The sequence below is a fragment of the Balaenoptera acutorostrata genome, chromosome 5 (genome assembly GCF_949987535.1).
Source record: "Balaenoptera acutorostrata chromosome 5, mBalAcu1.1, whole genome shotgun sequence".
Lineage (NCBI taxonomy): Eukaryota > Metazoa > Chordata > Mammalia > Artiodactyla > Balaenopteridae > Balaenoptera > Balaenoptera acutorostrata.
This window is the reverse complement of record NC_080068.1, coordinates 117,240,107-117,252,865: the sequence shown is the minus strand read 5'-3', so window position 1 is coordinate 117,252,865 and position 12,759 is coordinate 117,240,107. Positions and strand designations below refer to the sequence as shown.

At 36.8% G+C, this 12,759-nt stretch overlaps 1 protein-coding gene across 17 annotated transcripts in view; it reads left to right on the top strand.

The window, feature by feature from the left end:
* Window positions 1-12,759, top strand: part of CAMK2D (calcium/calmodulin dependent protein kinase II delta) — a 281,455-nt gene that overhangs the window by 204,610 nt on the left and 64,086 nt on the right. For all 17 annotated transcript variants that reach the window (XM_028168705.2, XM_057546259.1, XM_057546254.1 and 14 more), the window contains exon 7: window positions 8,381-8,483. In XM_028168705.2, coding sequence (XP_028024506.2) covers window positions 8,381-8,483 — 103 coding nt within the window. The remainder of the gene's footprint in view (window positions 1-8,380; window positions 8,484-12,759) is intronic.

Sequence of the window (12,759 nt, the reverse complement as noted above, 5' to 3'; positions counted from 1 at the left end):
GTCTGATAAGTATACAACTTGCAATAGCATATTTACCAATATATTAAAATGAAAAAGATCAACTGCTGAAACCTATTATCAGGCTTTAATCAAAATATTGCCCTTACTACTATTGGGCCATATATTTTTGTTTCCCTGTCATGATTCATATGTTAATTCATGTACACTACAGGCATGCAGTTTAATTTGTCCATATCAGTGAGATAAAAATGCAGGAAGTATTACATTTTTCATCATTATCACAGACACCTGTGAGCGTAGGAGTACTGTACAGTTTGTTTATAAATCCCTCCTAGGATAATAGCTATTTAACATATTGTGTTCCTTTACAGTACCTAATGTGGGACCTTACACCTTGTTAATACTTGCAGCATAGTCCTTTAATTTAGGAATGAATAAAGTTCAACCGAAAGCACATTTATAATATAAAAGACAACATTGAATAAAACAGATTGTTGTGTATGTTAACTAATGTTGAATGAAATAGAGGATAAGCATATCCTCTTTGATACAATGATAGCATATAGATCTCGGTTTGAATATTTGAATAACTGCCACACTTGGGGGCTTATTAGACAGTAGAATCCACCAGATGGAAACTTACCGAGACCTAGAGACAAGGCTAAGGCACAGCAGGCACAGCAGAAACAACAACAGGAGAAAGTTCAGGGTGGTGGGATGTTGGCATAACAGAAGCATGTCAGTCAGCACCAGGCAGTATCCATTGGATACATGGACCACTACCTTTGTCTAAGGTGCATTCAGTGTCAGGCCAATTGATGTAGATTCAAGCAATATTAGGGACATATAGCAGTGCTAACATAATTATAGGACTATAGTTCAGGGATATGACTCTAGTCTTTGAGAGGGTTTGAATCAAAGCAGAACCTTAATAATAAAAATGGCCACGGCTGCCATTTATCAAGCAGTTACTGTATACCCTGCACTGTATCATCATATTAATCTTCAGAACAACTTCATGAGGAAGGCACTATGACCATCCCCATGTTACCTAAGGGGAGATTTAACAACCATGAGTAAAAGAAGTTATTCAAGGTCACTCAGCTAGCAAGACAGGATTTGTGCCCAAGCAGTTGGGTTCCCGGGTCTGCAAGCTTAATCACTACCACTTCTCAATTCATTTAGATAAATGAATTGAAAACCATTATAGAGATCAAAGAATAGTTCAAAACAATGATGGGAAAATAATCTTGCGAGCAATATTAAGAATTATTTGGGAAAATGGGTCTAAATTTAGTGAGTCAAGGGATTAAAATAATCCCCACCTATGGATTTTCATAGCTATACAAAATTTGTATCATTAGGGATAAGAGAATAAGGCATATTTAAGATTTAATGTAGAGTAGGAGGGCAGCATAATTTGACAGAAGACTGGTACAAAAAGCAAAAATGTCCTATTTAGAAAATCAGTAAAGTGGCATTGTCCACAGCCTTTGGAAACTGAGACATCGAGAAGAACGAAATGGATTTGCCACATTTAATTTAGGCCACATCAAGACAATCACTTTGGAGTGCTTAAAAATAGATTGTTTATGAAGAGTGGTGTTGGATATTTGTGAACTGCTGATTAAAAATTCAGGTATCAAAAGAGAAGAACAAACATTAATCAAACATTTCTTGAGCACCTACCAAGGCCCTGTCTGGGCTGTGGGCATATATTACAGAGCAAAACAAAAACAGACCTTGTATGTATGGAACGTACAGGCTGGTGAATTAAAGATCACTTAAATATATGTGGAAAATGTATCTGTTCTGTGCGTCCCAGAAAGAAGGAAGTACATCAGACAAGCACTGCATCCAAAAATATATTAGGTCAAAAAGAGGCTGCAGTAACAAATGACAACTCTCGATGTCACAGAAAATAAAGGCATATCAAGTCAGATGTGTTGTCTCATTTAAGACCCGGGAGAATACAATTTCTGTGAATCAGTTGACAAAGGAAAGTAAGTCAAAGGAGACAGTTATATAGCTGTGCTTTTTCAAGTAACCATATTTCACACAAAGTAGTAAGATTTCTTCAGTTCGGAGTGTATCAGAAATGGTTACTAAACTACTTCATGAACAGCTATCTGGATAGGAGGCTTCATACATACAACTGAATCTTTTAGCAACAAATCAGCACCAGTGAATTGCCTAAGTGGAAAATACTGTCTTTCTTAAAGCCTACCTCCTGAAGAACAGTGTTTAATGGAAAAATCATTAGACGGGTAGATGGATATGAGAGTGATAGGTAGGTAGATAGATAGATAGTTGAATAGATATAGATATTTAAATGAAGATAGTAATTCTGGAGATTTGGGGGGATTTTTAACAGTTTCATAGAAATGTCAATAAAATCGAATGTATGACCAGAAAAGAAAGGAATTCATTTTCTGGGACTCTGACAAGCATTCAGTAAATCCTTGTCACCATGGGTAGTAGATATATCAAATAGTGAATTAATTCTACATTTAGCATAATTATAAAATCACAATTATTCCACTTTTCTCAGAGCCATCTTTTTAAAAAAATGTTTAAAGAACACATCACTTGTGCATAATGTATGTCTAGCTATATTAGAAACAAACTATACATGTGACAGATTCCATAATTCATTTAGTCATTCTAGTATTTCTTTATGGAGTACTTAGTGTATGTCAGGCTGTGGAGAAACAGCTGATTGGGGAAGTCCCACTGGGGTTCTTTTTTTTTTTTTTTTAATTTATTTATTTTTGTTTATTTATGGCTGTGTTGGGTCTTCGTTTCTGTGTGAGGGCTTTCTCTAGTTGTGGCAAGCGGGGGCCACTCTTCATCGCGGTGCGCGGGCCTCTCACTATTGTGGCCTCTCTTGTTGCGGAGCACAGGCTCCAGACGCGCAGGCTCAGTAATTGTGGCTCACGGGCCCAGTCGCTCCGCGGCATGTGGCATCTTCCCAGACCAAGGCTCGAACCCGTGTGTCCTGCATTGGCAGGCAGATTCTCAACCACTGCGCCACCAGGGAAGCCCCCCCAATGGGGTTCTTTCAAGCTACTTGATAGTGTGTGCTGATAATCCAGAGGCAAATCAAGAAACAGGAATGGAATACTGAGTGATTCTTACGAACTTGCTCATATATGCACGATGATAGAAATAGTACTTCCTCATCACAAACTCACCGTGCATGCATCAGCTAGAAATTCCCCGTGCTAAGTACATAAATTCAGGTATCCATGCCATGTGAAAATAAAAGCAAAAGTCACTTGTACCACGTGCACAAAAGGACCTCCACCGTGTGCATGAGCGAGCCTGATATTCAGGCTTTTCAATTCATGCAAAATTTCATTTAGTTGATTTCTAGGAGCTTTGTTCACACCTTCTTTGGCAAAGGCTGAAAATGCACCAAAGCGCTGACTGATTAACTTCATGTTGAAATATTGAGACTTTCCAATAGAAGAAAGAAATTTTAAAAGACAATTTTACTTCTTAAAAGCTAATATCCAAGGGAATGTAAGCATCAAATAATATAGAATAATAAAACTAATAACTTGCTTTATAATATTCATTAAAATAATATTCATTAAAAATGTTTTGCTTTTTTAAAAAAGTAAAACACACATGATTTCACTACCCTTATAATTTCCAAATGTTTGAGTTTCATTGGTTAGATAGATATCACGTATGTGCACAGATAAATCTGTGATATCACTAATGTTGAAGATGTTAATGTGACTAATGTTAAAGATGATCATCGCCTTTGCTGAATCAGTTCCTTAATAAAGATCATGCTAGGGCTTCCCTGGTGGCGCAGTGGTTGAGAATCTGCCTAACAATGCAGGGGACACGGGTTCGAGCCCTGATCTGGGAGGATCCCATATGCCGCGGAGCAACTAGGCCCGTGAGCCACCATTGCTGAGCCTGCGCGTCTGGAGCCTGTGCTCCGCAACAAGAGAGGCCGCGATAGTGAGAGGCCCGCGCACCGCGATGAAGAGTGGCCCCCGCTCGCCACAGCTAGAGAAAGTCCTCGCACAGAAACGAAGACCCAACACAGCCATAAATAATAAATAAATAAATTTTAAAAAAAAAGATCATGCTAATTTAGAAATCCTCATGATGTGTTTATGAGATTTTTGAGAAGCAAAATCAAAATTACGTCTTTTTCATAAGTTTCCCCTTGTTTTATTTGATTATGGGTCATAAATATTTTTGACTACTTTAAATTCTCCTAAAAATATCTGCTGAATAGACTACCTTTTGAAAATGAATGATTTTTGTACCATCAGAGGAGCTTCCTCAGTATCATGTCTTTTAAAAGGAAGGGATCAGGAAATCTGGCCTCAAGTCCTTGCTTCATCGTTTTGAACCTCTCTACCTCAAACTGAAGGGTTTGAATGATTTTATCTCCCAAGTCTCTTCCAGTTCTGAAAGTGATTCCAGCAAGTTGCCTCGGTACTTTGAGATACTTGGACAGTTTCAAGAAAATCCCAAATCACAATGGAAGTAGTTGCCATTGTATCCATATGGAAGTACAGAACAAAACTTGCAAACAGTTGCTGCTCATTACAGCTGATATGCTATAAATGGTTGTTGACACTAAGACCAGATGTCGTGGAAAATCCTGCATCATTAGGAAGCAATGGGGTGGGGAGGGAACCTGTGTGTGAGAATGTCAGTAGAATCTATTTAAAAACCAACCTAAACAGTGATGCATTATAAGAATTTAGAGATAATCTCAATGTGTAAATATTAACATAATAGATTGCACTTAATTTAGAAATACAGACATTTCTCAAGTCATGAGCATTCATTACAGATATTCAATGTTATGCACATTGAAATGGCCAGCTGCACTGCAGTATAATAGCTAATCACTAACGCATATAATGTCCCTTACGAGCCCCTGTGATTAAATCCAGTGGGATTTTATAATTTTATATATACTGTTTTGAGATAAAATATATATCTATAATGTTCATTTGTGAGATGAAGAATTAGTTAATTAGCTTCAAGAGTCTAAATTGCCCAAATCCACATAGTTAATAACAGTCAGGACCAGGAAATAAATCCAGGCCTTCACCCTCTTTCTAGATCATTGTGCTGCCCGTTTCTCTCATAGTGCTGTGCCCCATGATCAACCATAGTTGTGTTGGAAGGCCTGAGTTTCTGATCTCACCTTTCTCATTTGTTTTAGAAAATCAAAATAATAGAATATTAGCAGTGAAGAATGTAAAGGTCATCCTTTCTAAAGAAGTAGCCACTGATTAGGTGAGAGATTCTACTGTTTCAGCTTTTGTGGAATACAACCACATATTATCTTAATTTCTGTGGACATTCATAATCTGAACTAACCTACTTGCCAGTGAACTTTTTTTTTTTAATATTTTTTTTAAATTTTATTTTATTTTATTTATTTATTTATGGCTGTGCTGGGTCTTCATTTCTATGCGAGGGTTTTCTCTAGTTGTGGCAAGTGGGGGCCACTCTTCATCGCGGTGCGCGGGCCTCTCACTGTCACAGCCTCTCTTGTTGCGGAGCACAGGCTCCAGACACGCAGGCTCAGTAGTTGTGGCTCACGGGCCCAGTTGCTCCGCGGCATGTGGGATCTTCCCAGACCAGGGCTCGAACCCGTGTCCCCTGCATTGGCAGGCAGATTCTCAACCACTGCGCCACCAGGGAAGCCCGCCAGTGAACTTTTATAGCGCAGTATATTTTTAAGTTGGAGGCCATATGAATGGTAGTAGTTAAAGAAAATCAGAATAACTGTGTAGTGCCCTGGTTTAAATGCTGCTTTAGAAATTCTTGGTGATGAAGCCTTCCATATCCTTACAGAACATGGTAATAAGATTATTCAAACAAATATATTCCAAAGAATTGTATATAAGTCAAATGTGTGTGATATTTTTAATGTTTCTTTATAAAGCAAATAATCCTTTAATAAAGTCAGTAATCATCCTAATTTTTCAGTTTGCATTCCATAATTCTATATTTTAGGTTTGCCTAAAAGATATGCTTAAACATGAAGCCATTTCAGTGCTATTTATTTTTAAATCTATACAGTAACCTTGAAATAGATGTGCCTTTTCCTGTGCATAACTGCAGCTGAACAGTCTTCACGGGTATAAGGTGAAACACTGATCCAGATGGATTTATTATTTCCTGGATGACTCACAAGGCCCTACAGAGAGGTCTTCTAGGTCGTCTCTAGGTATGAATATTTGCCCCAGTCATTCAAGAGGCCATGCATGATAAAACTCTAAGGTGTTCCCTTTCTTCTGAATTGGCAGATACCTGGTGTTTAAGGGCATAATGCACACAGCACTGCCCAGAACTTTTTGATTTATTGATAAGAATAAAAGCACATTAAATTGTTTATTCACTGATGACACTGGCATTTGCTCACTTGAGATCTGAAAGACCTAAAATGATTGTGATTTCTAAAGTGATTGGAACTCTTTCCCTGAATGAGTCTGTGCTTGACAAATTAGGACAGATGTGTATTAGCAGAGCTCTCTGACATCTCAATGCTTTTGAACATGAAGGTTACAGAGAAATAAACTATCACTTACAGTTTAATGTGGTTTTTTCCAAGTCATTTATTCCATAAATGAATAGCTGGAAATCACTTCTTAATTAAAGTAAAAGGTACATGAGTGTAGTGGACCATAAACTTTAGTTGTGAAAATAAAATGTCAAATATTGATGATATAGCATGGTTAGATACTATAGTATATTGATAGATGAACAAGAGTTCCAAATAATGTCAGATGTTAGATTTTACTAAAAGTTATTTTAGTACGAAGATCTTCCATATACTTGAGACCTCGTCATCCCAACATCGAAATTAAATTAACATGTATTTAGTGTTGAGGTAAAAACCCTATCAGCCCTAAAAAATTACAACGTTTTCCTTACAATTACCAATTGTCATAACAGTGATGAATCTGATGGCAGTGAGAAGCAATAGCCCGAAGAAGTCTGGTACTTGATTAAAACTTACCTGCCTACACTCTAGTTCTTGTAGACTTAACCTGATTTCTTCTGAGTTCTGGTTATGAGTCTTTGCTAATTTGCATGGCTGGCTTAATTAATAAATTAAATATTGGTTTAGGCTGTGTTTACCCAAGGTCAAAACAACCAACAGAACTGACTAATTCAGTAAGGAAAAAAAGTAGCCAATTTCATGAAAAAAAATTGAAATTAGTTGTTTGTCAACATATAAACAAAACCAATTTGACTGACTGAATTTTTAGATTTTTCAGACAGTCGTTTTGACACTTGCAGAGTCCATTGTTTCCCAACTTTTTTCAGTCTGAGACACACCTCTAAATTTGCTGGGTCTTATCCCAAGGTAAGAAGATGTTGAACCACTCTCCCAAATATACGTACCAATCCAGACATACGTTCATCCACATAGCTAAGGATGATAGATTTACTGTACGTATTAATCAGCCTCCTTTTCCTGACCATCTTTTCCCTTCATTCCTTAAAACCCACAAAGGCAGTCCATGGAAATTCAAGACTTTGCCACGGTGCTTATTTTCCAAGTACCAATGTGTCTCGATGCCCTGGTTGGGAAACAGTGGTGTAGGCACAGCCTTATTCCAAGACTGAGTTATCAGTCCTTGAGTAACGATAAATACCCAAGAAAATAAAAATGTGTCTTTCTTATAGTATTCTGAGATGTGAAAATAAATATATAAGTAATACTTTAAATCACACTTTGAAGACATATAAATTATGTTTTTAAAAACTGGCTTATGAAGAAAAAAATCCAACTATAACATTTGGCAAATAGTAGTAGACTCTTACTGCCTTTAAGAATAAACAGATTCTTAAAGACAGCAATTTTAATACATAATTCAGAATAAAACTCCAAAATTTGTACAGAAATTGTTTGGAAACATTGAGGAATCAAAATCACTGCATTCGGGTCCAAACTCTTGAAGTCAACTAGGATTTAATTTGCACAGTTTCATTTGCCAAATGTCTGTAGATTGGTCCAACTCTTGTTATCATTTTGCCAAGTTTCCTTCTGCTGAAAATGTCTGTGCTCTGTTAGGCTTCAAAGCCAATGTCCGTGGCCAAGTCTGGACCTCAAGCAGCCCTTGGAAGCATGTGAGCAGGTCAAGACAGGTGCTCCCATTCATTTGATCGCTCCCCAAGCGTATTCTCTCTTCAGCCCAGTATCTCTCCAGTACACTTAGGCATCTGTCTGAAGCCTGCACACATGGTCATTGGTTATCATTTTCTAACCATATTTTCCCTGGGATTTAGGAATGACAGTCTGCGGGAGAGAGGACAGTGCATGCCTTTTTTTTTTTCCTAACCTTATAAAATGTTAGTTTTGAATAGTCACTTAAAATAGGTTCTCACTTCAGTCTCTCTTTTTTCTTTCTAAATAAAGCCTGAGAATTTGCTTTTAGCTAGCAAATCCAAGGGAGCAGCTGTGAAACTGGCAGACTTTGGCTTAGCCATAGAAGTTCAAGGAGACCAGCAGGCGTGGTTTGGTGAGTAGAATCTCTCTACCTCATGCTGCTTGTACTATTCTGGCTCCAGTCAGATCACACTTCCTAACTAAAATAGAATGGAAATGTTCATTCTGACAACTTGACTAATTTTAAGATATTGGACCTTTATATGTACCTGATTTTACTGACATTAAAGGATATATAATCTAAAAATAATTTAAGGGAATAGAAGAGCAATAACACATAGACTTTTTTCTTAAAGGATGGATGAAAAAAATGGATTCTGTTCTAAGAATTAATAGGAGGATTGTAATATTCAAAGAGTATTTGAGAGGACATTGATTGTTCACATACAGCCTCACTTGATGCTAAAAACGCCTATGTAAATAGTAGGTACTCCGGAAATACTTGCAGAATATTTTACGTATTTTGTGATTAGCAAATTTAAGTTTTAAAAATATAAAGTATATATATATAGATAGAGATTTATATAATATATGATATTATATATCTATATATGTGTGTGTGTTTCATCTCATCTTCTATTTCTCCAAAGTGCCAGTTTCCTCTCTAAAATTTTGATAATTTCAAAACTTCTATATGATGAAATTTCCATTTCCTTGCAATTAAGGAAGAGATTAAACAAATTTAAATTATAGTATTTCTAACCAGGCGTATGGATTGTTTCGATATTCAGCCGAAAGAGATGATTTCACCCACTGATTTTATGCTTCTCTTTCTGCCATTTCCCAATATTAACCCATTTTTCACGTAGTGTCCTAAAATATAACCTCTGAGAGCCTCAGTCTTACTTCTTTTCTGACTTTCAATGTATTGAGATTAAATTTTTAAAACACCCTTCACTTTGAATTGCTTTTCCTCTAAACAACAACAACAAATACAAAGAGAGCTCAATAAGTGCTTTACTTCTTTTGTTTTCTGTGCAAATACTTCTCTGTATCCCTAAACATACACATGTACTAAAATGTACACAGAGCTCCCAGGATTCACCGTGTCTCTCTGATCTGCCCCAGCTAGTTAATGAGAGTGACTGGTGAGGCAGGCTTGCCTGTCTTCTCTGAAGGCAGCCTAATTCAGGACCTCATTTTCTGCTGCCTGTCCTGTTTCAGTAGTACCTGACCATTATCCTTGTCGGTGATTCTTCTCAAGTTTAATACTGCCTTTTACATTCAGGCTCTCCTTACCTACCAGGTGAGTTTAATACCTCCAAATTTGGCATTTGGTGTGTCATATTTTGACATATAAATAAGCTTGTTCCTTTTAACTGCAAACTGAAAGAAGGTAGGACCTAGAATTAGTTCTGTAAATTTGAGATTGAGAAACATCTTTTTATCGTAGGAAAGAGTATGGTTGACACATAAAGAATATACAATAACAGGAGTTGGGGTCCAACAGGAAGTAGCGGGGCTATCACAGAAATGGGCAGAGCAGATCACTGGAGATACATAAATTAAGAGGTCCTGCCCCTTGAGATGCTCATACTTCTATATCAATAAGTATCTAGCATGCAGTGTCAGGGCACCTGTATCAGAAGCACGCATGAGGTGCTCTAGAGCACAAGAGAAGAATTATGAAATTCTGCCTCTGGGGAAAGTTTCAGTGATTGGGGGAAGGCTTCTGCCTTCCTAGTGGCTGAATGGGAGTTTTGTTCACTGGTAGGCAAGGAGATAAAGGCATTCCAGACAGAGGGATCAGCACATGCAAAATCTCAGAGGCATAGAACAATTTTTTTCAATTTCAGGAATAACAATGTTTGTTATAGCTAAAGTATAAAGTATACTGAGATACGTGGTAGTTGATGAATTAGGAAAGGATTTTATGTCCTTTTGAAGGATTTGGCATTTATCTTAGAAGTTTCAGGGATCTGGTGAAAAATTTTAAGTAGAGAAGGACATAATTGGGTTTATGTTAAGTAATGTTGATTTTGGTAGCAATGTGGAGGATGGCTTTAAGGATAGCCTGAAGGCAAAGAACCAGTTAGGCTAATGCAGTAGTTCAAATTATGCATGAAGACAGCTTGAACTAAGGAGTATATAGTAGAAAGCAAGTTACAGGTAACATGCAGAAAGGACAGGAACCCTGAACTTTAAAGGGAATCTGTTTAGAAGAAATCAGAGTCCCGGAAATTGGGTTCAAAGACAGGACTCTAGTCCTTTCTAGAGCAAAGCAGCACCCTTCTTCACGAGATACCAAAAGAGGGACTTAGGCTCAGGGATGTAACTGCCAGAACTGTGTACAAGATGATGATTGGATATCAGGAATAAGCCAGAAGCCTTATTACCAGAACCAAGGCTCCAATTTAACATCGACAACTTGGGTGATGCTTACAAGAGTATTGGAGTGGAGCTCCTGAAATCTCTCTTGCTTGGGGCTCTATGTTTTATCTCTTCTGCTAGATCAAAAGCTGTTTGAGGGACTGTGTGTAGTAAAAAGTTTCTGCTTTTTGAATGAAAATACTTCAGCTGATATCCTGGCTCTGATTCTTAATAGCTACATGCCATTGGGCAAGTCCCTTTAACTCTGTGAGGTCAGTATCCTTTTTGTAAATGAAGATAATAAACACTCCTTTATGGGGCTGTTATGAGACTAAGTGAAGTAGAGCATTGGAAAATGCCTGGGCTATGAAAGCTGTTTAGTAAGTTTTCAAAACCATCTTGGAATGAAACACATGTCACAGTACTTGGCCTACAAAGTGAAAGTTGTTGAGTGAATGACTAAATATCAGGCTAGTGAAAGCAATAACATCCATATAAAAGTATACAAATTTTCAAATTGTGATAATTCATTTTTCATAGCAAGCTGGTCCTAGAGAAACAACGACAGATGGGGAGTAAAATTCCCATTTTCTCTTTAGTATGGTGAAATCAGTTAAGTTCTTGCTAAGGTAGCTATTCGGGTAATGACTTTTAAGAGGTGCATTATAAGTTCTAAGAAAATTCAGCATTTCAAAAGTATAGAAACACAGTTTCTAAGCTTAAGAGAATACTTGTTTCTTTTATATTTTTTTCTTTAGCTCTTTTTAAGCTTTTTTTTTTAAAGAATAGTTTATTCTACAAGTTCAAGTGAATCCTCATGGTTACCTAAGTGAAGGAAAAGTGGGCATATGATGTACTACATTTCTTTTGCGGGTATTGTGTGATATATTTTAGGTTTTAGGAGTAAAGGCATATTTTAGTATGAATGACTTGTTTTGATATTTATTCAGTATCATCTGCCGTAGTCTCACGTGTTTGATTAATTTTATCTTTTAAAATCTAAGTGTTGAGTGGGGAACCTTTTTATTTTAATAAGAAAAGAGCAGAACTCTTTCTTCATTATGTATAAAGCCAGAGTTTCAGGCTTTTACATAATTTTATTTCAATAAATGTGAGAGGTCTATTACAAATAAGAAAAATAAAACTATACAAGCCATTATAGAAGCTGTCTATTGTGTTTGATTATTTTTTTCTCATTTTCGAGTTCCAGTGTTTGTTTTTCCCATGTTACTTCTTCTGTCTTTCTAGCCCTGATCTCTTTGAATACTAGCCAAAAAGGCTAGAAGTAACACCCTATAACATACTTGTTAGGAAGGCTAGAAATTTACCAAAGAGAACAGCCTGTTTCTCCTGTGGGACTGGGAATGCTCTTTTCAATACATTTCTGTTTTTTTGTTGCTGCTAGGAAAAAAGGATAACTACCATGATCTTACTTCATGGAAGAATTATTTTCTTGGTTGCTATTATTTCTCTTTTTTTTAAAGTTAAGGGTTTTTTTAATGGCAGTATGTTGCAGTGGATACATTTCCAACTGTAAGTAATTCTGTTTTCTCTTTGTTTGATCTGTACTGATTTTCCTATTGGTTTTTCAGAGTGAGAAACGTATGCTGTCTGTAAAGAAGGCAAGCTCTCATTAAATTTCCTGTTGATAGCATATATCATCATAAACTAGATTCTTAGGAGTTTAATCTGCTGCTAAAGAAGACCTAATTTATCTTACCCTCAGTATTTCTGTATTCATGAGAACACATTGTGGCGTAAGTGCACTGTTTTAATGTTCGTGCATTTAGATGTAGGCCTCACTATTCTTAGGAGTAAGGACCCCACTGACTGCTCAAATGATAGCTGTGCTCTTAGCATTTGTAGTCTCCAGAAGAGGTTTGTAATAATTTACACTTAAGATTGTTGTTGCATTTCTTACATAGTGATTTATTTCCCTATCTTTTCTACTTAGATGCAATATCATTAACATTTCCTGCTCCAGGCCAGGTATTCTACTGAGTTATTTAAGACATATATTAACGTTTACCAACTCTAGA